The following is a 22,908-nucleotide window of genomic DNA, read 5'->3' on the forward strand; positions in this document are numbered from 1 at the left end:
TTTGAATCTTCTTCCTGGGTTCTCTCCGGGTGCTCCGGTTTCCTGCCACGTTCCAAAAAACATGCAGGGCAGGTTATTGGAACCCTTTAAATTGTCCCGAGGTGTGAATGGTTGTTCGTCCATGTGTGTCCTGTAATTACCAGTTCATGGTCTACCCCACCTACTGCCTGTTGATGGCTGGGATAGGCTCCAGCATGCATGTGAGGATAAGCTCATTAAAAAATGGATGGATGGATGGATTTTTGTATAAAAGTTTATGTACTTCTATTCGAGTACAGGATGTTAAGGAGATTTACCACCTCTACATACATTGAAAAAAAGTACTTGATTTTAACTTCTTCAAACAACAAAGAGCATGCAGAAAAGTGGTTAAGATTGAATGAATGTCTGTGTCTTATGTTGTTGTGTTGTATTATTTTGTTCTTGTTCTTATGACTACAAGATGGCGCAGCGAGAGTGGCTGCCTTTTACAGCAACTCCTCTACTTTTTGTTCTTTTACTTTCTTCCTTTCGTAACTTTTTCTGCTGCAAATTGGTCATTTCTCCATTATGAGACGAATAAAGGTTTCCTTCTTCTTATTCGACAATTATTAAGCAGACCTATGACATTAATTTTGAAACATATTTAAAATCAAGTTGCGATTTCAGGCTGCGTGGAACGAGTGGGTTATCGTGTGCGCGCGTGCGCGCGTGAGCGTCGGTGTCGTCGAGGGAGGGGCAATCCCATGTGAAAAGTGGACACCGCGCAACACCTCCATTACATTTTCTCAGCGTCAACTCCTTGCAGCGAGGATTCGCAACTTTTCAGGAGCGGGGCGTCATGAAGGGGCAAACGTCAGGTGTACCGTTGCGGCTGCTGCTCGCCTTCTTGCTGGGATGCGGCCAACCGTCTTCAGCCTTCAACCTGGACACCGAGGACGTCGTGCGCAAAAACGGAGATCCAAAAAGCCTCTTTGGCTTCTCCCTTGCCATGCACCGGCAGCTTGAACCCGTGGATAAAAGAATGTGAGAGACATTTTTTCCCATTGAGACTTTTCTTCTCACGTTACGTTTTTTTTTGGTAATAATTACGCACACATAAATGCTTACGACCTTGTTTTGGGGTTCATGAGTATAGATACGGGTTGTTTTTCCCACGCCAATATGTCTGCGCTTTTCAACCGTTGTTAATGTTTAAGAAGTCTTGACTTATCTGTTAAAAAGTTTAATAATTAGTGAGCCGCTGTGGCCCGATTTGCGCGTTTTCCAAGCGCGCTCACGTTGCGCCGCAGGTGAACCGAAAACATAACAATGGCTACCATGTACACATATATCCGAGTTGGAAAAGCTTTGTCTCATAACAACCAGCAATCCGGTTTTTCGTTTCGTAATTAGGAATACTTCACGCTTTGAATGAAGGATTTGTTTAAAACATTGTTTGGTAAACTTTTAACACCAAGTACCACCTCATAAACTGCGTCGCGGTTTTGGAGAACCTCGAATCTTCTTCATCTGTTTGACCTAAAATTCAGTGGCGCAATAAGCCAAAGCGTTCATCAAAAAACAAGACCCCGGTCTTGTTTTATTCCTTAAAAGCATCTTTAAAGTTATTGTGAGACAATGTAACATCATTTACACTTCCAACATGAACACAAGATTTTAAATAAAAGCACAAAAATGGTCTCAAACAGTCTATCGGTCAAGACCACTTCTCCTCAGTCGATTCTTGGATGCGCTGAAGCCTGGTGATCGAAGTAAAAAGTTAAATACGAGTTTTACCTCAAAACTTTCAAAAACAAAGATTACTTAAGCGCCGATTGCATATGCATCGCACTTAAAAGCCGAGTACAACTAACTGCCTGGAGGCATTATTTCTTACCCTCACCACTAGAGGGCGACTATTTACACCTAATTCATCTACGTCATCGGTTAATTCAAGGAAACGAATTCATCCATTCAATAGACTTTTTTCAAGCCGGTGTTTCCTAACCTTTCTCGGGGGAACATATTTGACATCCGAAAAGTGGATACCGAGATTAATTGTGTGCCTTTTGTGCCACCTTGTGGAAGGGAATGTAATTGTTCTACCTGTCACGATATGTCATTGGCAAATAAATACTTTTGCGCCAAGTCACAGCAGACAAATGCACCCTGGGCACCCTTGATGGGAATCAGTCATCTCGAGAACTTTTTTTTTTTTTCAGAGTGAATTCTATTGGTTGAATACAAATGCAAATACAAAAGAGATTTTGACACAAGTATGTGAAACAGCAGATTCCAAACTTGGATATGCGTGCGCATGCTTGTGCGAGCGACATTTGTTTGGCAAGATCTTCACAGAGCCCTCACCGAGGTGGAATGACATCTTTTCAAAAGTGAATGTGGGAGCTTATTGCTTTATCATGACAAACGGCCAAATGTGTGTGTGTGTGTGTGTACGCGTGCATGTCCAATTTCTAGCCCCCTCCTCATTTAAACTTTCAGCACAATCCTCTCCCAGCCACGTGTGCGGCAAATATTTGAGTCATATCTTATTCGGGTGTTCATGCCCTCCGGCGACGTATTGCGCATGTACTTGCAGGTGAAGGCAGGAGGAGCCGTTCCGGTTGTGTGCTTGTGCGTGCGTTTGCATGAGTAGGCGTGTGTCATCGCTGGCAAACCGAGAAGTCTTTTCGCGAAAGGGAGGGTAGAAAAAAACTCGGCTCAAGTTTGACCAATGCATGCTTGCATATTTTCGATAAAAGAGTGCACGTGGGTGTGCATTTTATGGACCCCTTTATTACATAGGTGTCAAAGTCAGGTCCTGGAGGGCCGCCGTCCTGCATGTTTTCCAAGTCTCTCCCCCCGTTGTAACAAGTTCGATGATCTGATCATTTGAATCAGCTGTGTTGCAACAGGGAGACGTGGAAAACCTGCAGGACAGCCGCCCTCCAGGACTTGAGTTTGACACCTATGCGCTATTAGGTACACTTGCGCAATCGATCGAGCGGCAAAACAACAGCACCGACTCTCATGATTTTTTTTTTGCGAACCTTAAACGACTCAACAACAAATTATTTAAGCGTGCCTAATGTTGTGGCATGCAAGTGAGGTACTGGGGGCCGTGGCATTTGCTACATAACAAGGAGGAGTGTCAGCTTTTTTTTTTTGTTCTCTGGAGTTTCTCTTGCCTCAGGTTGTGTAAGGTTATCCAACATCAAACAGCTTTAAAAAAAAAAAACAGGTGAAGCTGAACAGAATTCGGACATAATTTATTCGTCTGGACAGCAAACAGAAGAAATTTTTGAAGAGATTTGGGATGGGCTCTTGGCAGACATTTTGTGGAAAAATCGAGTAGTTGGGCAGCAGATGATTGCATTGGCCGACCTCTCTTGTGCACTCTCTCTCTCTCTCTGATAGGGCACCGCCAGATGTTGCCAAGCAACAGGCTATGGCCCAGGAAGCACTGTCTTGTAAAAAAAAAAGAATAAATTACACCTCTCTTTTTGGGATGGCTCCGTTATGGTCATTCTGTTGCTCTGGCCTTGGTGTCCCAGTGATTGTGCACTATGGTATGTGTGCGTGTTTGCGTGAAAACACTCCAGTGCGCACACTTAAACACACCGTCTCCATTTTTCTTTGGTCTTCCTGTCGACTAAGACGACATCGTGTGGCTTCCTCCTCTGTTGCTCACTGATAAGTTTAATAGGCGGGTCGCCGTCAGTGAAACGGGCGCATCATGTCATTCATTTTCTATACCGAGCGGGCGTCAAATTCCTTTTTTTTTGTCAGGCGCCGCATAGTAGTTACGGTTTTCCCTCGGAGGGCCGTTATGAATTGGGCGAAACTTTGTAAATGTTTGATCATCGCAACGTATTATATACGCATGGCACAAGAAATTGATGGACAACTCGTTTTGAAATCAGAAATCAACTATAATGGTTTGGCCAAAACATTTTTTGACGTTCATGCAAAATAAGGGCTTTGGTGACGAGAAAACGCTTAGCTTATAAGTCATCCATAACAACATCAACACTTTCAAATGTTGTTTTTAGCAAGCCTCGACGTGCTTGATTGGCTTTCGCGGGCCGAACAAAAGCATACGGCTTAAAGATGACATCCTTATTTTTTTTTGGATAACGCTCCCCTCGCTCATAGTTCAACGCCATGTGGCATTTGCCTCAAATCCTCAACCTACAAAGGGCGCTTGTGTGTGCGCGGCCACAGATAGAAGGCGCCTTTGAATCGGGCGCTGCGTTAAATGCCGGAATGCACGCTCATAATGCCACACACAACAGGAAGCGCCAGCAGAGTGAAGATGACAGTTCCAGATGCTTACACTGCACAGTGCGCAATTGATGGAGCCGCAGACGGGTTTTTTTTCCTCATATTTTCCCAACTTGGGTCTGTTCCAGGCTACTGGTCGGGGCCCCGAGAGCCAAAGGCTATAGCGGTCAAACGGCATCGGTAACGGGGGGACTCTACAGCTGTGACATGAGCTCACCCTCTGCAGGCTGCGTGCGGGTTAATTTTGACGAAGACGGTGAGTTGAGGTTGAGGTTGAGGTCGACGACTCTGAGTGTATGTCTGAGCTTTTTCGGTAATTTCACATGAATTGACTGTGCAGAGGACCCCAAGAGAGAAAGCAAAGAGAACCAATGGATGGGAGTGACGGTCAACAGTCAGGGGCCGGGAGGCAAGATTGTGGTAAGACCAGCAAACTTTGGGACACGTTCATGCCCCCGTTACCGTAAGGAGTTCAAACAGGGACAGTACTGGACATGATTGTAGTCCGGTCAAGCTCATTAATCAAAAATCAATGTCTCGGGTCACTTCAATTGGTACACCTGGAATGAGATCAGAGCACTGCACCGTACCTAAAACCGTGTCCCCCCCCCCCCCCCCCGATGTAGACTTGTGCCCATCGATACGAGCGCAGGACCAATGTGAAGACCCCCATCGAATCCCGCGACATCATCGGCCGCTGCTACGTGCTGAGTCAGGATTTGCAAATCGACCCTCTATCCAGCGAGGATGGAGGCAGCTGGCATTTTTGCGACAGCAGGCCCAGAGGTCACGAGATGTTCGGCTCCTGCCAGCAGGGCCTGTCGGCCACTTTCGACAAGGACTACCATTACCTCATCTTTGGTGCGCCGGGAGCTTACAACTGGAAAGGTGACCCCGTGAGACTGTATGATCGCTCGGCGGATTTCATGCTGGCTGACTGAAGTCATGAAACGCTTTGTATTTGGTGGGGTGTCATCGCAAACTCCCTCCTCATCTTCTAATCTAGGCGTGGTCCGCCTGGAACAGAAGAATGACACCCTTCTGGAGATAGGAATTTATGACGACGGCCCTTTCGAGGCAGGGGATGAAAACGAGAAGAATCCCGATCTTGTCCCTGCCCCTGCCAGCAGCTACCTCGGTGAAGCACTATAGTAATGAAGTCCCCATAAAGTGTAGTGTGTTAACGCTTTGTCTGGCGGTCACAGGTTTCTCCCTGGACTCGGGCAAAAACCTGATCAAGAAAGGCCAGCTGACGGTGGTGGCGGGCGCTCCGCGGGCCAACCACAGTGGCGCGGTAGTGCTGCTCAAGAAAGGCCCCGATACGGGGAAAAGCTTGCTGGGGGAGTACACGCTGGAAGGGGAGGGGCTGGCTTCGTCATTCGGTTACGACCTGGCCGTGCTGGATCTCAACGGGGATGGGTGAGTAAAAAGTGGAACGGCGGAATCTTTTTTTTGGGGTAGCATTAAAGGTTTTTGAAGGTGGGTAGTAAGAGTGCCTTACCTGCTGACGGCGTCGTTTGCTAGCTGGGAGGACATCGTGGTGGGAGCGCCTCAGTACTTTGAGAAGGACGGCGAAATCGGAGGCGCTACGTACGTCTTCGTAAACCAAGCCGGAAAATGGGACAAGGTCACCCCCGTCAGAATAGACGGACCGGAGGACTCCATGTTTGGCCTGGCCGTGGAAAATCTGGGAGATATCAACCAGGACGGTTACCACGGTGAGGCTTCGGTTTCATTCGTTTAAAGGGTTGATATTTCGTTGCGCGGAGGTGTAATGACAATAAAAGCAATCCAATCCAATTTGGGGAAGGAAAAAGTCTGTTGCCGGCTTAGGAAACCTGGAAAACAAAATCTGATGTGAAAAACAAATGGGGTGACAAGTAAATACACTTGGCATGCTACTCTTTTATTAGCCAACTTGGGAAAGGTTCCACGGAGAAACTGCTAATGGGTGAATTTGTTCAAATCGAAGCATGAACTGGCAAAAGTAAAGTTGCACAGTATAAACTTCACTTAGCGGTCATTTAAAATACAGCAGTGCCTTGATTTGTTCTGTGAGCAAGCTTGTACTCAAAACACTCCATCTCAAATCATCTTTCCTCACTGAAATGAATGGAAAAGCCATTAATCCGTTCAGCTTCAGACTTTAAAATAAATATATATATATTTTTTTGGGGGGGGGGTTGTTTTTGTGTGGGGCGGCCCGGTAGTCCAGTGGTTAGCACGTCGGCTTCACAGTGCAGAGGTAACGGGTTCGATTCCTGCTCCGGCCTCCCTGTGTGGAATTTGCATGTTCTCCCCGGGCCTGCGTGGGTTTTCTCCGGGTGCTCCGGTTTCCTCCCACATTCCAAAAATATGCATGGCAGGCTGATTGAACACTCTAAATTGTCACTCGGTGTGAGTGTGAGCGTGGATGGTTGTTCGTCTCTGTGTGCCCTGCGATTGGCTGGCAACCGATTCAGGGTGACCCCGCCTACTGCCCGGAGACAGCTGGGATCGGCTCCAGCACCCCCCGCCACCCTAGTGAGGATCAAGCGGTTAGGAAGATGTTGTTTTTGTAAGAAGAAAAATAACACTATATATTTTACGGCATAAAAATATACAGTCAAACGTAAAGAATCGAAAGGTTTTTGCTCCATATTTTGGTTCTCTTCAACAAACTTTGTGCTACTCCTTCTGCTCCCTGGCGGCAATATAATCTTATTGACAACTCCTCCCTTAAAGGCATGATTCATTTTCACTCCAATAGATTTTGCAGTGGGAGCCCCTTACGATGATGACGATTCAGGAAATGTCTACATCTACCACGGATCAAACACAGGACTCCAATCCACCAAAGCGGCACAGGTGCGTAAAGAAAAACTCTCGGTCCAGCAATCATGTTGAGAAAATGTTCTCCTCTGAACACCTCTGAACAAATGTTCATTTTTTTCTGTAGATTTTGTCCGGCAAGTCTTCAGGAGTGACCATGTTTGGTTACTCCCTAGCGGGTAACATGGATCTGGACAAAAACTCCTACCCCGACCTGGCTGTCGGATCCCTCTCTGATGCCGTCTTTGTGTACAGGTGAGTGCTCCCCCCTGGTTTCGTTTTTTGTATCTCACCTCCTCTCTCTACAGAGAAGCTCAATCCTGTCTTTTCAGAGCCCGTCCAGTCATCGCCGTCCAGAAGGAAGTCAATTTCATACCGAGGGAAATCGACCTGACTAAGAAGAACTGCGGGAACAAGTTCTGGTACGCAATCTTCAACTGTGACCAAAGAGCTGTAGCTTGCTTCAAAGCCAATTTGTCTTTCTGGCATGCTAATGCTAACGAAAACACAAGTCGACGGGGCTCGGTTTAATCACTTCTGATCGTGTTCCTCCCTCAGCATGAACATTCAAGCTTGCTTCACCTACACCGCCAACCCCAAGAGCTACTCCCCAAGACTGAGTAAGATCAATCCGCCTTCTCTTTCAAGAATCACTTTTCCTCTTTGCGTACGCCAATAGTGACTCTCGCGTCCCCTTTCTAGCCTTGGCATACACCATGACGGTGGACGCTGACCACAGAAAGAAGAATCTCATCCCCAGGGCCTCTTTCACTCAGCAGTCGGCCTCTGACAGCGAGTACGAATCCCAAGGCACCGTCGTCTTGGACACCAAAGGAAGGAAGCAATGCGTCACACGCCAGCTGGCTATACAGGTTCGAATACTTCTTCGCAGGAACTTAATGACAAAGAGATTTCATCTACTTTTAGAACTGCTGGATCGAAGTAACCCGAAATGGGTGAACTAGCTAACCTAGCGCTGAGTGCAAAGGGGCCAGGAAAACAAACCAGTTCTTTTTTGTACGCGTGTGAATCATCCTACGTCATCCCACAGGACAATATTCGTGACAAACTTCGAGGGGTGCCCGTGGACGTGGACGTGGAGATCCTAAATAGGAATCGTAAACGTCGACAGAGCTCCTCTGAAATGCCGCCTGTCCTCGACGCTAAAGACACGGTCATAACTCGGCAAGAGGTATGCCAGTCCAAATAATTCCTTGAGTTAGAGTGAGCAAGTACACGACTGAATAATTAGAGAGTAACCTGATGATGATGATTTTGTTTTTTTAAATCAAAGCGTGAAATTCAATTTGACAATGAAGCGAGGCACAGCTACTTTGTGGCTCCGTTCATGCTAGCACAGTGCTAAGCTAGCAAAACAATCTGCTAAGTCGTGTCATGTATCTTACGTCATGCTGCTTCGTATTGTGCTCATATCTCGGTAGGTTCAATTTGTGAAAGAAGGTTGCGGCAGTGACAATATTTGTCGCAGTAACTTGAAGGTGGCGCATCGCTACGGCTACAAGACAGATAAAGACGACACCTTCACACCTTTACCATTGTAAGAAAAAAAAAAACCCCAGAAACATTTTGTTTTTACTGTGCACCGCCGTGTTTTTGAAAAGCCTTCATCTTTGCGTTTAGGGAGAACGGTGTGCCGGTGATCTCGTTTAGCAAGCAGAAGGACATCGCCTTGGAGGTCAAGGTGACCAACCAGAATGGAGACGACGCACACGAGGCTTCGGTGGTCGCTTCCTTCCCGCGTGCCTTCACATACTCGGCTTTCCGCGGCCCACCCAATGTACGCTTTTATTACAGACGCCCCACCGCACATGCGCAAAAATTCCCACGCGTCTTGGATGTCATACTTTTGCGGATGCGATTGAAAGACTGTGATTACAGGCTGTAACCTGCACGGCCAATAAGAACGGCTCTCAGGCGACCTGTGAACTTGGAAACCCCTTCAAGCGGGACTCTGTGGTGAGTGCGTGACTTCTCTGTCGACCGTCTCATCGCTCTTCAAAGTGGGATGTGAAAGAATCGCTACAGTTCACTTGTATTTAACTTTTAATTTGACGCATTTGTATTTAAGGTTAATGTCCGTGGTCAGTGTCTTCCTTTGTGTGGAGATGTTCAAGTTGTTGACCGCGGCCGGATGCTATGCTAGTCTGAATAGTTGCTGGATCTGCCAGCAAAGTGCTAAAATGGATTCTGTGAAGCAACGTTCAGCATTCTTCCTCAAACAACTGTCGCCCATGTGGCTTTGTGTGTGTGTGTGTGTGTGTGTGTGTGTGTGTGTGTGTGTGTGTGCGGGTTTTTAGAAAACCTTCTACATTATTCTGGGAACTACAGGCATCTCGCTGAACACCACCGAATTAGAGATTGAGCTTCAACCTCAAACGTAAGTTGGACTGGCCACATTTGGTACACTACCACATTTGTACTGTAGTCCTTCTACCAGCACGTCTGCAAAAATAGAAGGGTGGGCAAACGTTTGTGTAAAATAATGAATTTGCATTATACAATAATAATTCAGTCACATTTATTCAATTATATTAGTTATGTATATTATAATTAATAAAACCAACAATTAAAAAATAATTAGAAGGTATCTGTGGAATAGTTTACTTTATTAATTTAACTGAGCAATATTATTTCAATATTCAGCCTTGAACTTTTGGCCATAATTGCAAAATATCCGTTTGCCACAAACACCACACTGCTCATGAGCAAACGAACATCATACCTACATTCAAGCATAATGACGCCATCATGAGCACGGGGGCTGTTTTTCCTCAGATGGAACTTGGGCCTTCGACTCGGTGGAAGGAATTATGAACAGTTCCAGATAGCAGTCAATTCCGGCTTCTTCAGATTTCTGCTTGAGAAAAAAAAATGTCAGGAAGAGCCTTTGATAGGGGGTGTGCACACATTTGCAACCACATTGTTTTGTCTCATTTTACTTTTACTTCTCTGCTCGAATATATTTTAAAAAGGAATTCAAATGAATAGGTCATATGTCACAAAATTGGTGGATTGTTTCCCCTAGCCCCCCTCCTGATGGCATTTCATCAGGGCTGTGTGTGTCCACTTGTAGAGGACGTCCAGTGGGATGCAGATTGTTCAAGTGTAGCCCATATTACATTCTCTTATGAGGTTGGTGCTTGATTCTATGCAGAACCAGCGAGCAGCCGACACTCAGCGCTGTTAAAGCCAAGGCCAACGTGGCCATCACGTTGCAGCTGACTGTAACAGGGTAACCAAAAAAAAATTTTTTTTTAATCTATAAAAAAAAAATTCACCTGGAGAGAATTGAAGGCAAACTCCGCGTGTCTTTTTTTTCCCCCCCAGGCAAGCGCAGCCCTCACAGGTGCAATTCTCTGGAAAGATCAGAGATCAAAATGCCATGAGAACGGAAAGCGACATCGGAATGCCCCTCACGCATCAGATCAGAGTGAGCACAGAAGAAAGTTGGCCATCCTGCGTGGGCTGTGACTTGCTCTTCCTCGTCCTCCTCTTCAATGGTTCATTGTAATATCGCGTATGTCAGATCATCAACATCGGAAGGCGCTTGACGGACTTCGGCACTGCCACCCTGCACATTGACTGGCCCAAGACCACGGAACAGAACAAGTGGCTGCTCTACTTGATGAAGATCACCGCCACAGGCGTGGACCACATCGAGTGTACGCCGAGATCGGAGATCAATCCTCTCAAAAAGGTCAGTGGGGAGAAAATGTGATGTAACTTATGCCACTTGATGGCGCCAAAGCCCTTTCTAAATAGGAATTGGTCTCAAGTATTTATGTTGAAGTAACACATCGTAACAAAATAGACAAGCTTGGTATGTTGGGGAGGAGTTTAGCCTGGGCTGTCTTCGTGAATGCGCTTTTAATGAGATGAGTTTTGATCAATGAATTTGAATTGAACTGATATTCAATGGTTTCTTATCATCAAAGTATGGTTACAGTCAAAACGATTAAAATAGCAATTATATTTATTTTTAGGACCTTTTTATTTGGTGGTTTCTTGTAAGATTTTTCCGATGAAAAATATCAACCTTGGCTCAGTGAAATTTTTGAAACCTTGGTCTAATCTTGCTTGTCTTTTTTTTTTTTAAAGGAAGTTAGCAACAGCAGGACAAGAAGGGCTTCAACAAGGACCAAGGAAGGTGACCAAGGAATTATTTCACGTTTGGTGGACAAGAAGAATTCTAAAATTCTGGTAAAAACAAACAATTTCACCACTAGTTTTGTTTGAATCCTTTCACAGTAAATTGCTAAGACGTTAACTTGTACTAGAAGCAACAAAGTCCAATGAGTGCTTACGGTAAGTGTTTGGGCGGTACTGCACTAAATTTAATTTGGCGGTTGGCTGGCTCTCCGGTTACAGTCATGTGACGACGGGGCCAAGTGTGTGAGGATCAAGTGTCCCCTGAGAGGCCTGGACAGTAACGCGGTCATCACTCTTCACTCCCGCCTCTGGAACAGCACATTGTTGGCGGTAACTGCGCTAGGATTTATTTTTTTTGTGTTGTTGACATTTTAATTTATTCTGGGGAGGGGTGAGGTACTATCTAACTCTATATCAAGACAAACCCATTATTATCACAATTCCTTTTTTTTTTAACTTGATGATTGGACCCGACAGAATGTGGTGATTGAATAGCAAGAGATTTTGTCCTTATTTGGGGTCAACATATAAGACATCATTGAACAAATTTGAGATTTTAAGTCTTTATACAGAGCTTTGATATAATTTGAGCGGATTGATATGCATAACATTGCTATTTGATGATCACATCAGCACGCTGCATAAATTATAAATGACATTTGTCAGACCCGATTTCCATGATAACGGGCCGCGTTCAAAACACATTGCATATTTATCTCCTTTTTTCCCATTATTATATTATTATTGCTTTCCTAAACAGGATTACAACAAGATGCATCACGTGGATGTGATCGTCAAGGCGGCACTGCAGGTCGAAACCACAAGAAAAATCACAGTGATGGAGAATGCTGAGACACAGGTACACACGCACACACACACACGCTAAATGTGACTCACTTCATTTCTTTTTTTCTTTTCCAGATGAAACTCACTGCGTTCCCTGAGAGGTATGAGGCCCAATACGGAGGAGTCCCATGGTGGATCATTTTCTTGTCCGTTCTCCTGGCCCTGCTCTTACTGGCGCTGCTGGCTTTCCTTCTATGGAAGGTAGGTACACACACACACACACACACACACACTTCCAAATATTGTTCAAAATAAGGTGATGATGATGTTTATCTAACAACTTGCCTCTCCTCAGTGTGGACTTTGTCGAGTCTGTGGGAAAAAGAACAAACAGGACCTGACAGAAAAACAGAGGCTGACAAATGCGTAAAAAAAAAAATGTAAACAAAACTGAAAGAGAATAAGTAAGGCACATTTTAACCGGCCGCATATTTCTCTGTTGCTTTCTGGTCGTTGGATTTGGGCTTTCCTCACTTAATTACATGACTGCTATTATTGCAAAATGCTGAATGCTCAATACAGTCTAGTGCTGTTTTACTTTGTTGCCAAAAAAATGAAAATGTTTTTCCTGGCGTTGTAACATTATCTGCATTTCCATTGATCTTCGTGGGGGAAGTTGATTTGCGATATTTTACTCAAGTCAAGGTACGACTGTGCACGCATGGCCTTGGGGAGGTGATCGCTTATCTTCAGTCTTTGGCCTTGTGCATCGCTCTGATTTGCTTTTCTTTGGTCACCGTTACCCTTACACCGTTTTCTTCTTTCTTCACACTGACATTTTCTTTTTTTTTTTAAACGCAGTGTGGCTTCTTCAAACGGGCCAAACACGAAGACAAAGTTCCCAGTTACAACGCGGTTCGGATCAAACGCGAGGACAGAGACGTGAATGCGGATTGGCCAAACCTAGAAAAGAAATCCTGGGTGACGAGCTGGCATGACAACGAACACTATTCTTAACTGTCAATCACATCCTGGCGGAATGTAAATATCAAGACAAGATATTCATTTGTACATTTTTTTTTTCCCTCAAATTTTCTGCTTCCAGGGGCTCTTAAATACAAGTCGAGACATTGGAAGAAATGTTGTACAGTGGAGGGTCCTTCACTACTTTTGGAGCTTTGTTTTTGTACATTTTGTGTTTTCAAGTGTTGGGGTGGGATGGAGGGAGAAGGTCAGGGAGTTTATAGATTTTTTTTTTTTGGTTGCCATTTTTGTATTTATTTACTCAAGGGGTTCTTTCTGTTACGCACTATACAAGACCAAAGTATCATGTCATGCTAACACGTGTGACTTCGAAATTGTCCCTAACATTGATTCTGACTTAATTAGTACATTGTGGATTGACTGCAGTGTACAAAAAAAAAAAAAAGCAAAGCGGGACTTGGCAAATTGATTAAAATTTCACAAGAATGAATTCAAGTTGCCATATTTCATGCGTGTATGGTCGTGTAACAATTTTCCAATTAAACGGTGGAAAGTGGACGTTTAAAGCGTATTTATTAAAACAAGACATTTTAAAATCATACGTAAAAAGTATAAAAACGATAAGTGCTGTAAATGTGAGAATTGTTGGGTGTTCTCCCTTCATAACATAAATTAATCAAAAGTTTTTAGGGAAACGCTAACCAAGATCATCCAAGCTGGTGGAAATGTCGAGTTGTTCTAGAGGAGCGACTCGGTCCTCGCACTTCGCCCGCTACCGTGCGACTCCAGAGCGGATGTGTTCTCGATGACCACGCTCTCACTCTTGAAATTCTTCTCCTTGCGCACGGACGACTCCTTCCACCTTTTCTCCCTTCCCCGCTCTTCTTTTTCCTCGTGTTTCTTCATCTCCCTCAGCTTCTTCTTGAGAGACGCGCGGTCACTTTGACACACGCCCATGGCCTGACGACAGAAAGGAAGCAAAAACTATGACGAGGCTTTACCACCAGAGGGCGTCCAATACCCAAATGAAGACGTACAAAAACAGAATTGTTACTTTTTATGCAGCACAGGCGATCCAATCAAACCTTAGTTGAGATCCGTTTTTGGTTCCAATCTTTATTTTAGATAAGGCTTGCATTTTGTATACAAACAAATAAAGGGCAAGCGCATACACAAATTATAAGCCAACTTCAAACTTTTTTTTTTTAAACCAAACATCTGACCTTGAGTTTGTCGGTGTCCATTGTGAGAAGCTGCGCCCCGTCCACACCCTTGGCTGCAAAGTCACTTATGTATTGCTCCATGTTCACGGCCACCAACCACAGACACACCTGCTGGCTGCTCCACTCCAACACAGGCCGACTTTGCCACCGGTAGTTGTTGTTAACTGGCAGAGGATCGTCGTCCAAGGTCTGGTAGCCAAGAGTGCGGGAAAAAAAAGTGGGAAATGTGGTTATAGATGGTCAGAAGATCATCATTGGCGAAACGCAACTTCTTCAAGCGGAGCAGGCAGGAAGTGGGGAAGCAAAGGGAGGAAAGGGATGGCTTACCCCCGTGGATGCAAAGGTGAATGTGCGAGAGTGTCCGCACAGCGAGTGATTAGAGCCGTGACGCCCTTTGCTGAAGCTATCCTTTAGAGAGCCAACATTCTGAAGTAAGGAGCACAAGTGAAGGTGGCTTAGGAAAGGATCCTTGCCCACCATGTCTCAGGAAGCACACGCAAGCTAGCATGTTAGCGGCGTTTTCTTCATACCTGATCTATTCTACCAGAGGTGGTCAAGTAAGGCAAATGACTGCTGGACACGGAACGGAGCTTCTCCCCTGCCACCTCTTTCTCCCTCCCTCGTTCTGCAAACCAGGCGAAAGGCAGGCACGAGGGCATGGAGGTCACCGAGGCTGACGGAGAAACTTCAGCTGGCTCATCCACCAGGTCGCCACACGACGCCCTAGACGAGATTCAAGGATGTGCTGTATGGTCAAGTTTTTTTTTCCCCCCCTCCAAATTTCTGACACCAAAAATACGTCTTTCCAAGTACCACCATTGTGACTAACATTAAAATACAGTTGAGCGCTCAAGTAAATGCACTGCATGCGTCTTGGCTCAAGGGCTTGGGCAAACGGCCCGAGAGGAAGAGCATTGAACATATTTGCACAAAATGTCACTCCCACCTGCTGTTCCTGGACATTCTCTGTAGTTTTTCACTCTTCCTCTTGCTTAGAGACTTACGAAGACCACTGCAAAAGAACATCAAATCACGGCATCGCATTCGGAAAAACGGAAAAATGTCCGCTCTCCTATTGAAATCCAAAAGAGAAGTGAAGTGGGTCAGCGCACCTAAAGTCGGGCATTTTTCTTTTGGATTTCTTGGATGTGGAGGGTTTAACCGGGGGGGTGATGACGGTGGCGATGGTGTCGGTGATGAGGTTCGGGGGCGTGAAGACGGACACGTCGGCGGGGCTGTGAACCGAGAACGTGGAAGAGCTGGAAAATTCGGCTCGGCTGCTCCTGTGTCCAAGCTCTTCGGACTGCGATTCGCTCTGGCGTGGCCTTTGATCTACTTCCTGCTTCGGCCACAACGTGAAGCATCAGTCGGACGACGACGACGGCGGCATAAAATGTAACTCCGTGCCCGCCGACGTTCTCAAGCTCACACCTCTTTCTTAAAACTCTCTTTGAGTTTTTCTCGTGAAGGTGGATGGCGTTTGCACTTCTGGGCCAGCTGACCTCGTGCGATGTGCGCACTGCAGTCTAGTCGCCGTGTGTCGGGAACTGCGATGTACCATTCTGGATCTGACACAAAGACCAAGTGATATTCTATATTTATATTTACATGTTTACGTCAGCCATTTTCTTTTAAGGACAAGGAGTATCGCGTTCCAGCTCGTGTATTGGATTTAACAGCGTTGTTCAAGTGGCGTAGTTAGTGCTCGGCTAGAAAGCCGCTGCCTACCCGGGACCGCTGGGTCCACTGCAAGAGGCGTCCCTGCCGTCGCCGGGTCTTTTCGCTCCAACTGAAAAAGCAGATGATGATGATCATCACGGTTAATATTGGTGGCAAGCGAAATGAAGAAGCCCTTCCTGACCTGGAGTTGAAGCCGTTCAATCGTCTCCCTGTGCTCGTTGTTTCTCTCCTCCATTTCCTGACGCAAATCTGCTTCTCTGCTGTCCGCCTCCTCCTCCCTGAGTAAACGTTGTTGACATGTCGAGTCCCTCACGTTAAGGGAGAGCCTATTATTGTGCAGTCCTGAGCTAACTGGCTAACAGAGCGGAATTTAACGATTACCTGCTCTGGTACTCTCTGACCAGTCTCTTGGCCTTGCCGTACTTGATTTCCAGGCTGTCAGATTGGCTCTGGGCATCAGCCAGTCGCTGGCTCACCACCCTGCACAGCGTCTGGGCCTCCTGCCAATACCTGATAAACACAGAGAGGCTGCTAAAGCAACAAGAAGGAACGTACAGTCAGATTTCAGATTCCAAAACTGGTCTTTTCTACGGCAACTTCAGGTGAACTTTGTCACGTTGATGTAATATTAGCGTCAATGCAAAGGTTAAGATGTGAAATCAATACCGGATGGTACGAGGGGGGCTCGCGTTGACCATTTTGGGGCTGAATTTAGACGGGTCAAATTCTGATTTTGTTGCGATCAAGTGACACAAATGGGATGCGTCATGGCATTGCTGTCATCTGTGAATAGGGTAAAAAAAAAATACACTTATAGTATGCATAGTGTCGCACTTTTCAAGCTTGTCAGCTTTCTCCTCTCCATCCTCCACTTTTTGTTGCAGCTCTGCCTTCTGGCTCTTCCATCTCGCCTGCTCCTCCTCAAATGCCTTTAACTGCATGGGGAGAGGAGGGGGGGACAACTTTGGTTTAGTAAACGTGTGCGGCATATGCTGTATCCAATACACAAAGGGATATGCTCATCTTTTCATCGGTCCGATGGCCAAAGAGAGCTCTATTTTTAGCAAACCGGCTGAATTTTCCGACATCAAGACTTTGAAAACGCCAAATAAAAGAGTCATTGAAGTCACACGGTTGGAAATAAGGAAAGGCGGATTTTGTGACAGAACGGCAGTTGCTTTTCCATTTTTTGTAAAAAAAAAAAAAAAAGGGAGCAGACACGGAGAGGTGGCCCGTGTTCTAAAAAAACACCATCTCGAAATTGGGTCAGACTGCTCCGAATGTGGATGTGAAAGGTCGTTTATAAACACGGATTTGGGGTATGTGTGAGTGACAGCAGACTGCGTAGCCTACCTTCTCCCGGGCGCTTTTGAGCTGGGCTGTTCTTCTTTGCAATTTGGATTGAAGCTATCGAGACAACAATTCAAAAATGCGCAATTAAAGTCAGGGTGACACACAACCCCCACCCCCGCCCCCCAAAAAAACGGTGACATATACAAATATTACCAAAGAGGAGGAAATATTGAGTTGGCATCTCCCCTTTGCAGTTTAAAGCCCCTCAAGTTCTCTCTTCCAACTTTGTTTCGCGCTGCATATAATTAAAGTACCTTCTGGTATTTGAGGCAGAGTTGGTTGTTATCAAGACATGATAGTGCAGACATGTCTTCCTCTTCGTCGTCGTCATCATCTTCCTCCTCCTCAGATACTAAGCTGGCCTCAGACATGCCGACATCAGTTTCTGAATCCCCACTGGTCCTCGAACTCTGTTACGAGCGCGGATCAGAGAATTATTGTACGTGACTTTTTCTCGATAACGGTGTCCCACCATGAACCTTTTGTGATGCTTTCTCCATTTCGAGGCTCTCGTTGACTAAGCGCGCCACCTCACTCTCCACGCCCTCCTTGTCTCGACCGATCACAAACCTTTGGGCGGCGGAGAAGATGTCAAATTTATTGCACAGAAATAATGCCGAATGTACAAACGGATCCACAAAACGATTAATTTTTGCAAGCTTTTTGAGGGGGCAGGGGGGAATCTGCTGTCATAGGCCACTGATTTGCAAACTAGTCGGAGAAGAAAAAATAGTGAAGAGCAATGTGAGCTACTTACTTGACCAGCCCTGATGTATTTTTGAGCACCGTTGCTGCAAACAGCTGGGACACTCCGACCAAACTCACACCATCCACCTCCACGATCTGATCATTCACGCGAATCCTAAATAAAATCAAATGGGGGGGGGGGGGGGGGGGGTAATTGTTGACATCCTATTTTACGCAGGCTATTCTTTAAAAAAAATTCTTCCAGCCAAAAATGAGCAGTTTGAAGAGCCGTGTAATGATACATATCACATAATACCTTCCGTCTGTATGTGTTGCTCCACCCTCAGTGATCGTCTTGACAAAGATCCCAAGTTTCTCTAGGCCCTGGTCCGCTCCGACCCCCATTCCAATAATACTGATGCCCAGCCCATCATTTCCTGGAAGAGGGGGGGAAAAAAAAAAATAAAAAAATCAATCAACCAACCAAGAGCGTAAGAATTTGTAATGCTTAATTTTATGACTGTCGGAGGAAAAAGACAAACCCTTTTCAATTTCCACTTGGAAAAGATCCATCTTTTCCACTCTCTTTTCCAGTTCGTATTCGGCCGAGGCAGACACCGGGTCAATATCTTCATTGCGCCGGTTGTATTCGGCGTTACAGTAAGTGCTGTACACCTGGCGGACAACGATGAGCACACGTCATCGACAGGGCTGATGGAATAGCAAGGGCGCAGCTTTTTGGAATTACTCGTAATTTAATGCGATGACTCGACCTTCTGGACAGCGCTATTGTTTTTAAAACGGCTCTACGACTAAAACCGAGTTACGATTTCAAATATCAAGCCGATTTAACAGAGTGTAAACCACAAGTGCAGAGCGCTTACATTATCATGGAATCCTGACAGAGTGAAGCATGTGGGATCTTGTCTTTCCTCCACCCCGACACGCTACAAACACGGCCACGGGCTCGCATTTCTCTCTCAATACACACTCGGGGGGAGAGGGGGGGGGACACTGCAAAAAAATCTGTCCCAGGATTTGCTCACCTTGATTGGTGCTGAGGAGAAACGGACTTTTCTCTTGGCGCCGTCTCCATCATCTTGGTCAGACAGTTTCGGAATGCCAGGAATTTCTTCGTACTCCAATGAAAGTCGCTTGCCCGTATGGAGAGAGCTTTCCAGATCATGTCCGGGAGAAGTCGCGTACTCGACACAAGACTCCTGCTTGAAATATTGATTCTCATTCCCGCAAAGAAGCACCTCCCTGCTTCCATTTATGACAAATTGTCCCTTGCTGCCGTCTTCTGTTCTCTCGTCTTCCCGTGGCTTCATTTGGACACATTTCTGCATTGCAGGTGTCACGCAAGCTTTCTTTTTAACCTCACTTAGTCGACAAGTCTTCTGAACATCCTCTTTGTCACCATTTTCTCGCAATACTTCACCCATGTCGCATTGCTCCTCGCTCGGGTTCTCCGTGTGCTGGCTCGGCTCCTCCCAACATTGTTCATCCACCTGCTCGTACTTGTCTGCAAGGAAGCTAAAGTCTCTTGCTATTAGCTCCATCAAGCAAGGATTTGATGTTTCCAAAATGGGATCTTCAAAAACATCATCCACCAGGTCTTCAAAAGATACATTGACAGATACATTTTTAACCATGAAAGGCTCTGCGTTGTTTACGAGATGCTCTTTATCCTTTTCCTCACTATCATCACTGTCTGACGACTTCACTTGGACAAGCTCTACCCTGAGTGGCTCCTCAGGGTTCAAGGTAGGGTCATGAACTGCTCTTTCGGCCTCTTCTTTCTTTGATTCACTCAGCGGGGGGTGCCCATGCTCCTCAGCGCTGGAAGGAGATTTAGTTGATTCCCCGCCGAGGACATCTGACATCAGAGATTTAAGGCTCGTTGTTAAAGAGGTCTTTGGCAAAGGCATATTTATGAGGTGTTCATTTGTGCATTTGTCTTCATTGCAGCTTTTCTTTTCATCTTTGCTCAGAGAGCATTGTGACAACTGCCCTCCGCGACCAGCAACTGTCACTTTTGTCTCAAACAACTTCCTAGTCACGGAGAACTTTTGCGCTAGAGCGGCCCTGTCTATGTCCTTTATCTCTTCCGATCTGGCTGGTTTGTCTTGCAAGAAGGTTTCAGGCGTGGAAATGCTGGCGACGGAGCCCGTCACCAGCGGTCTGGCGGCGGGAAATGGTGAAGCTTGGAGGTGCAGGTTGGCATTTTGAGGAGAAAGGAGGGATGTGACGCTAGAACTACACTGGCCCGAGTCAGCAACTTGTCTCAGCTGTTGGTTGTCCATTTGGAGGAAGATGTTGTCCCTAATTTTAGGCCCTCTTGTGCTGTGGGTTCTCCCTCGACCACTGCTGGGGAGGGACACAAGGGGGTCGGAGAGGCTGGTTGGTAGACCTGAGTGGTGCACAGAAGAACTCCGGGAAGAGGCAGCCCCGGAGCCATGCTTTAGGCCGGTCCCACTGTCAAACGAGCATTTAATGGCGTGGAAGTCAGTCTCGTATGAAATCCTGTGAGGAGAGCCACTTCGGCCTTTGTGGTCCGTCCGCATCATTAGGATAAGACAAGTGAGTTTAAAAAAACGGTGTTGAGAAAGTAAGATAGAGGGAGGGAGACGCTGGTAAAATGAGCTGGTGTTCAAAAAGTGGTCAAAGGAGAGCTATTATCCAAAAAGCGAAATTTCTCCACGAGGAATGGTGTGGAAGGAAGTCCAACGCTAAAGCAAAACGGACACAAACGAGGAGGTTATGAAAAGTAAAACAAATGTCGTCGATATTTGTAACCGTAGCCACAAAGAGGCCACGAGAGGTCGACTCACCGAGCAGCAGGTGAACAATTCCTTCGTTTGCGTCGTCGAACGTAACTCGGCGCGTTCCACTCCCACACAGGTAGAAAGTTCTTGCAATTAGCTTGTTTGCTGCATTCATCAACTGTCGGAAAATGGCCCAAACTAAAATTTCTGCTCCCGTGATATTCTACAGCATACTACAAGCGACACGTTATCTCTTATGTGACCAGTCATGAGTGAAATAAAAAGCATTTTAACCCAGAATCAAAAATCTTTCCCGAGCGTCAATGCGTGGATTACGGAGTGTACGACCGTCATTGAAAGCATCATTTCTTTCTCGTGTGTGGCGCATGCACGGCCTTTTAAAAACCAACACACTACCTTTTTGTTGAGTTTATTTCGTACAAAACCGCTCAAATAAAACCTTTTGACGTCTTACCGTGAGTGCTGTCGCTTCGAAGTCATGTGAAGGCGTCTCCCTCACTACGACAGAGACAGACAGATGGCGACTCATGCTTCTAAATACTGTAAATGGATAATCCTTGGTAATCCTGTGTAAACGACTCCAGTAACTGTGAAACACTGACGGTGAGTGGGCACCACCGGACCATCTAAAGCATCTAGCTCTGTAAATTATCCTTTACATCATACAGAATAGAACCACGGGTGTCATCTAATACATTCATTATTTGGCATTTCAAGACGGCAAACTATTCCAAAACATGCAATACCATCAGATATCAGCCATGCATTATTCTACAATGACCTTTTACTGCTGTTGCAGAATCGCCGTAGGGATGGTCGACTTCTCTTCATCCACTGAGATTCTCAGAGGAAAGCCTTGAATGAAGACACCTGTGTTCATCAATGCAGGTACGTGCGAGCAACGTGTGTGTGTGTGTGTGAGTCAAATGAGAGTAGTGATGCAGTACTGTACCTGCTAATGTTCTCCGTGTGGGTGTGGGTGTATGTGTGTCTCACCTGTGTGTTGGCACAGTACACTCCTTGTGTCTGTGTGAAGTGAACTTGTGTGGCAGATGGACCCAACTGGACCGGGCTGAGCCTCACAAAGCAGACTGGTTCCACTCACTGTGTGACCTGGATCTGAATGGAGACCATTGTCCCAGGTGGCAATGGAACCTAGATGATATTAATAGTGGCCAATGAAAAAGCCGTCTTTGGAATGAGGTGAAGCAAAAGAGGGAGGGGAAGAATGGAAAGTCAATTTTAATATTGGAAGAAGTTGAATTAAATTGAGATGGCTTTGAAGAATAATTCTAACCTCGTAAAATGGTAGTCGGGAGTTTGAGATGCATATTTGGTTCTTTAAAAAACATTTTTTATTTTGAAGCAAAATTTGAGGTACAAGCACTGTAGTTGCTTGCAGTGTGTTTATGTCACAGAATTATTATTGCTAACACATAATGGGAAATGCTATCAATATTCGTTTTGATATGTGACTGTAAGAAGTAATTCATTCATTCACTCATCCTGTGATGCAACTCCAATTGGGGACGCCTTTAAACCCCTTTTTCGCAATGCAGAATCTTTTGTATCATTCCATACGGAGCAAATCTGAATGAACATCTTGATCCATCTGCTTCGCCGCGCCAGGCTGGTTTACGCACCGCTTCATGCAAAGTCTCGTCATTTTTCTCTAGTGTGCACTGATGCATTTTTGCAACCCGACTGAACTTTTGAGTAGCAATCAGCAGATGTCCTGGATAACCGTTTGCCCCCTTTGCTATACTTACAGACGGAACTGGTGTTGATATTTTAGAGAAAACACACTCACTTTCATCCCGCAAATATTTTCTTCTGAATACTTTCTCCAAATGTGTGCAATTTCCAGCTTTGTCATTAATGCCTACAATGAACAGAGATCCGGAGCAAAATCTTTTGATTCCGATGATGAACAGTGAAATGGAACTGCTGTGTTGCAGAGATGGTTTCACACGCCGATTTTAAGACAGGAATCAGTAGAATGTACAGACAGATGTTTTCAAATATTATAGGGAGGTTGCCAGCCAATCGCAGGGCACACATAAACCATCGGCGCTCACACTCACACCTGGGGACAATTTAGAGAGTTCCATTATCTGCCATGCATGTAGCACCCGGAGAAAACCCACGCAGGCACGGGGAGAACATACAAACTCCACACA

General features: G+C 45.7%; 2 protein-coding genes across 4 annotated transcripts; one reads left to right on the forward strand and one right to left on the reverse strand.

The window, feature by feature from the left end:
- Positions 1-760: 760 nt before the first annotated feature.
- On the forward strand, positions 761-13,554 carry LOC127616135 (integrin alpha-6-like). Of its 2 annotated transcripts, none has more exons than XM_052087565.1 (25): positions 761-1,005; positions 4,374-4,501; positions 4,586-4,665; positions 4,872-5,133; positions 5,252-5,383; positions 5,451-5,664; positions 5,770-5,963; positions 6,995-7,092; positions 7,184-7,311; positions 7,389-7,478; positions 7,615-7,676; positions 7,759-7,928; positions 8,108-8,248; positions 8,499-8,614; positions 8,698-8,854; positions 8,956-9,033; positions 9,375-9,454; positions 10,232-10,309; positions 10,405-10,507; positions 10,604-10,774; positions 11,176-11,277; positions 11,446-11,556; positions 11,987-12,085; positions 12,148-12,273; positions 12,874-13,554. In XM_052087565.1, exons 1-25 carry the CDS (start codon positions 821-823, stop codon positions 13,027-13,029), a joined length of 3,261 nt encoding a protein of 1,086 aa, XP_051943525.1. In that variant the 5' UTR covers positions 761-820; the 3' UTR covers positions 13,030-13,554. The 2 variants fall into 2 exon arrangements, with proteins under 2 accessions (XP_051943525.1, XP_051943526.1); XM_052087566.1 differs by lacking the exon at positions 12,874-13,554 and adding an exon at positions 12,368-12,462 and having other exon boundaries at positions 762-1,005.
- LOC127616134 (neurabin-1-like) lies at positions 13,553-21,800 on the reverse strand. Of its 2 annotated transcripts, none has more exons than XM_052087564.1 (22): positions 21,725-21,800; positions 21,510-21,583; positions 21,183-21,226; positions 20,774-20,885; positions 18,986-20,671; positions 18,482-18,614; positions 18,256-18,376; positions 18,010-18,114; positions 17,732-17,822; positions 17,507-17,662; positions 17,253-17,306; positions 16,734-16,834; positions 16,281-16,409; positions 16,081-16,177; positions 15,948-16,008; positions 15,651-15,787; positions 15,332-15,558; positions 15,166-15,231; positions 14,750-14,942; positions 14,547-14,645; positions 14,220-14,408; positions 13,553-13,956 (listed from the first exon to the last, which is right to left on the reverse strand). In XM_052087564.1, the coding sequence occupies exons 5-22, from the start codon at positions 20,507-20,509 to the stop codon at positions 13,735-13,737; spliced, it is 3,705 nt and encodes a 1,234-aa protein (XP_051943524.1). In that variant the 5' UTR covers positions 20,510-20,671; positions 20,774-20,885; positions 21,183-21,226; positions 21,510-21,583; positions 21,725-21,800; the 3' UTR covers positions 13,553-13,734. The 2 variants fall into 2 exon arrangements, with proteins under 2 accessions (XP_051943524.1, XP_051943523.1); XM_052087563.1 differs by having other exon boundaries at positions 15,332-15,561.
- Positions 21,801-22,908: the final 1,108 nt, after the last annotated feature.

Source organism: Hippocampus zosterae, chromosome 15 (assembly GCF_025434085.1).
Source record: "Hippocampus zosterae strain Florida chromosome 15, ASM2543408v3, whole genome shotgun sequence".
NCBI classification, from domain to species: domain Eukaryota; kingdom Metazoa; phylum Chordata; class Actinopteri; order Syngnathiformes; family Syngnathidae; genus Hippocampus; species Hippocampus zosterae.

What these genes read in the sequence shown, in the direction of transcription:
- LOC127616135 (XM_052087565.1), top strand. Translation starts at nt 821, where the DNA reads ATGAAGGGGCAAACGTCAGGTGTACCGTTGCGGCTGCTGCTCGCCTTC. An exon ending in CGGTCATAACTCGGCAAGAG is followed by an intron (nt 8,249 to 8,498) that starts GTATGCCAGTCC and finishes ATATCTCGGTAG; the next exon opens with GTTCAATTTGTGAAAGAAGG. An exon ending in CCTTCAAGCGGGACTCTGTG is followed by an intron (nt 9,034 to 9,374) that starts GTGAGTGCGTGA and finishes GCGGGTTTTTAG; the next exon opens with AAAACCTTCTACATTATTCT.
- LOC127616134 (XM_052087563.1), bottom strand. Translation starts at nt 20,509, where the DNA reads ATGATGCGGACGGACCACAAAGGCCGAAGTGGCTCTCCTCACAGGATT. An exon ending in TCTCCTCAGCACCAATCAAG is followed by an intron (nt 18,615 to 18,985) that starts GTGAGCAAATCC and finishes GTTGTCCGCCAG; the next exon opens with GTGTACAGCACTTACTGTAA. An exon ending in TCACCTTTGCATCCACGGGG is followed by an intron (nt 14,409 to 14,546) that starts GTAAGCCATCCC and finishes CTTGGCTACCAG; the next exon opens with ACCTTGGACGACGATCCTCT.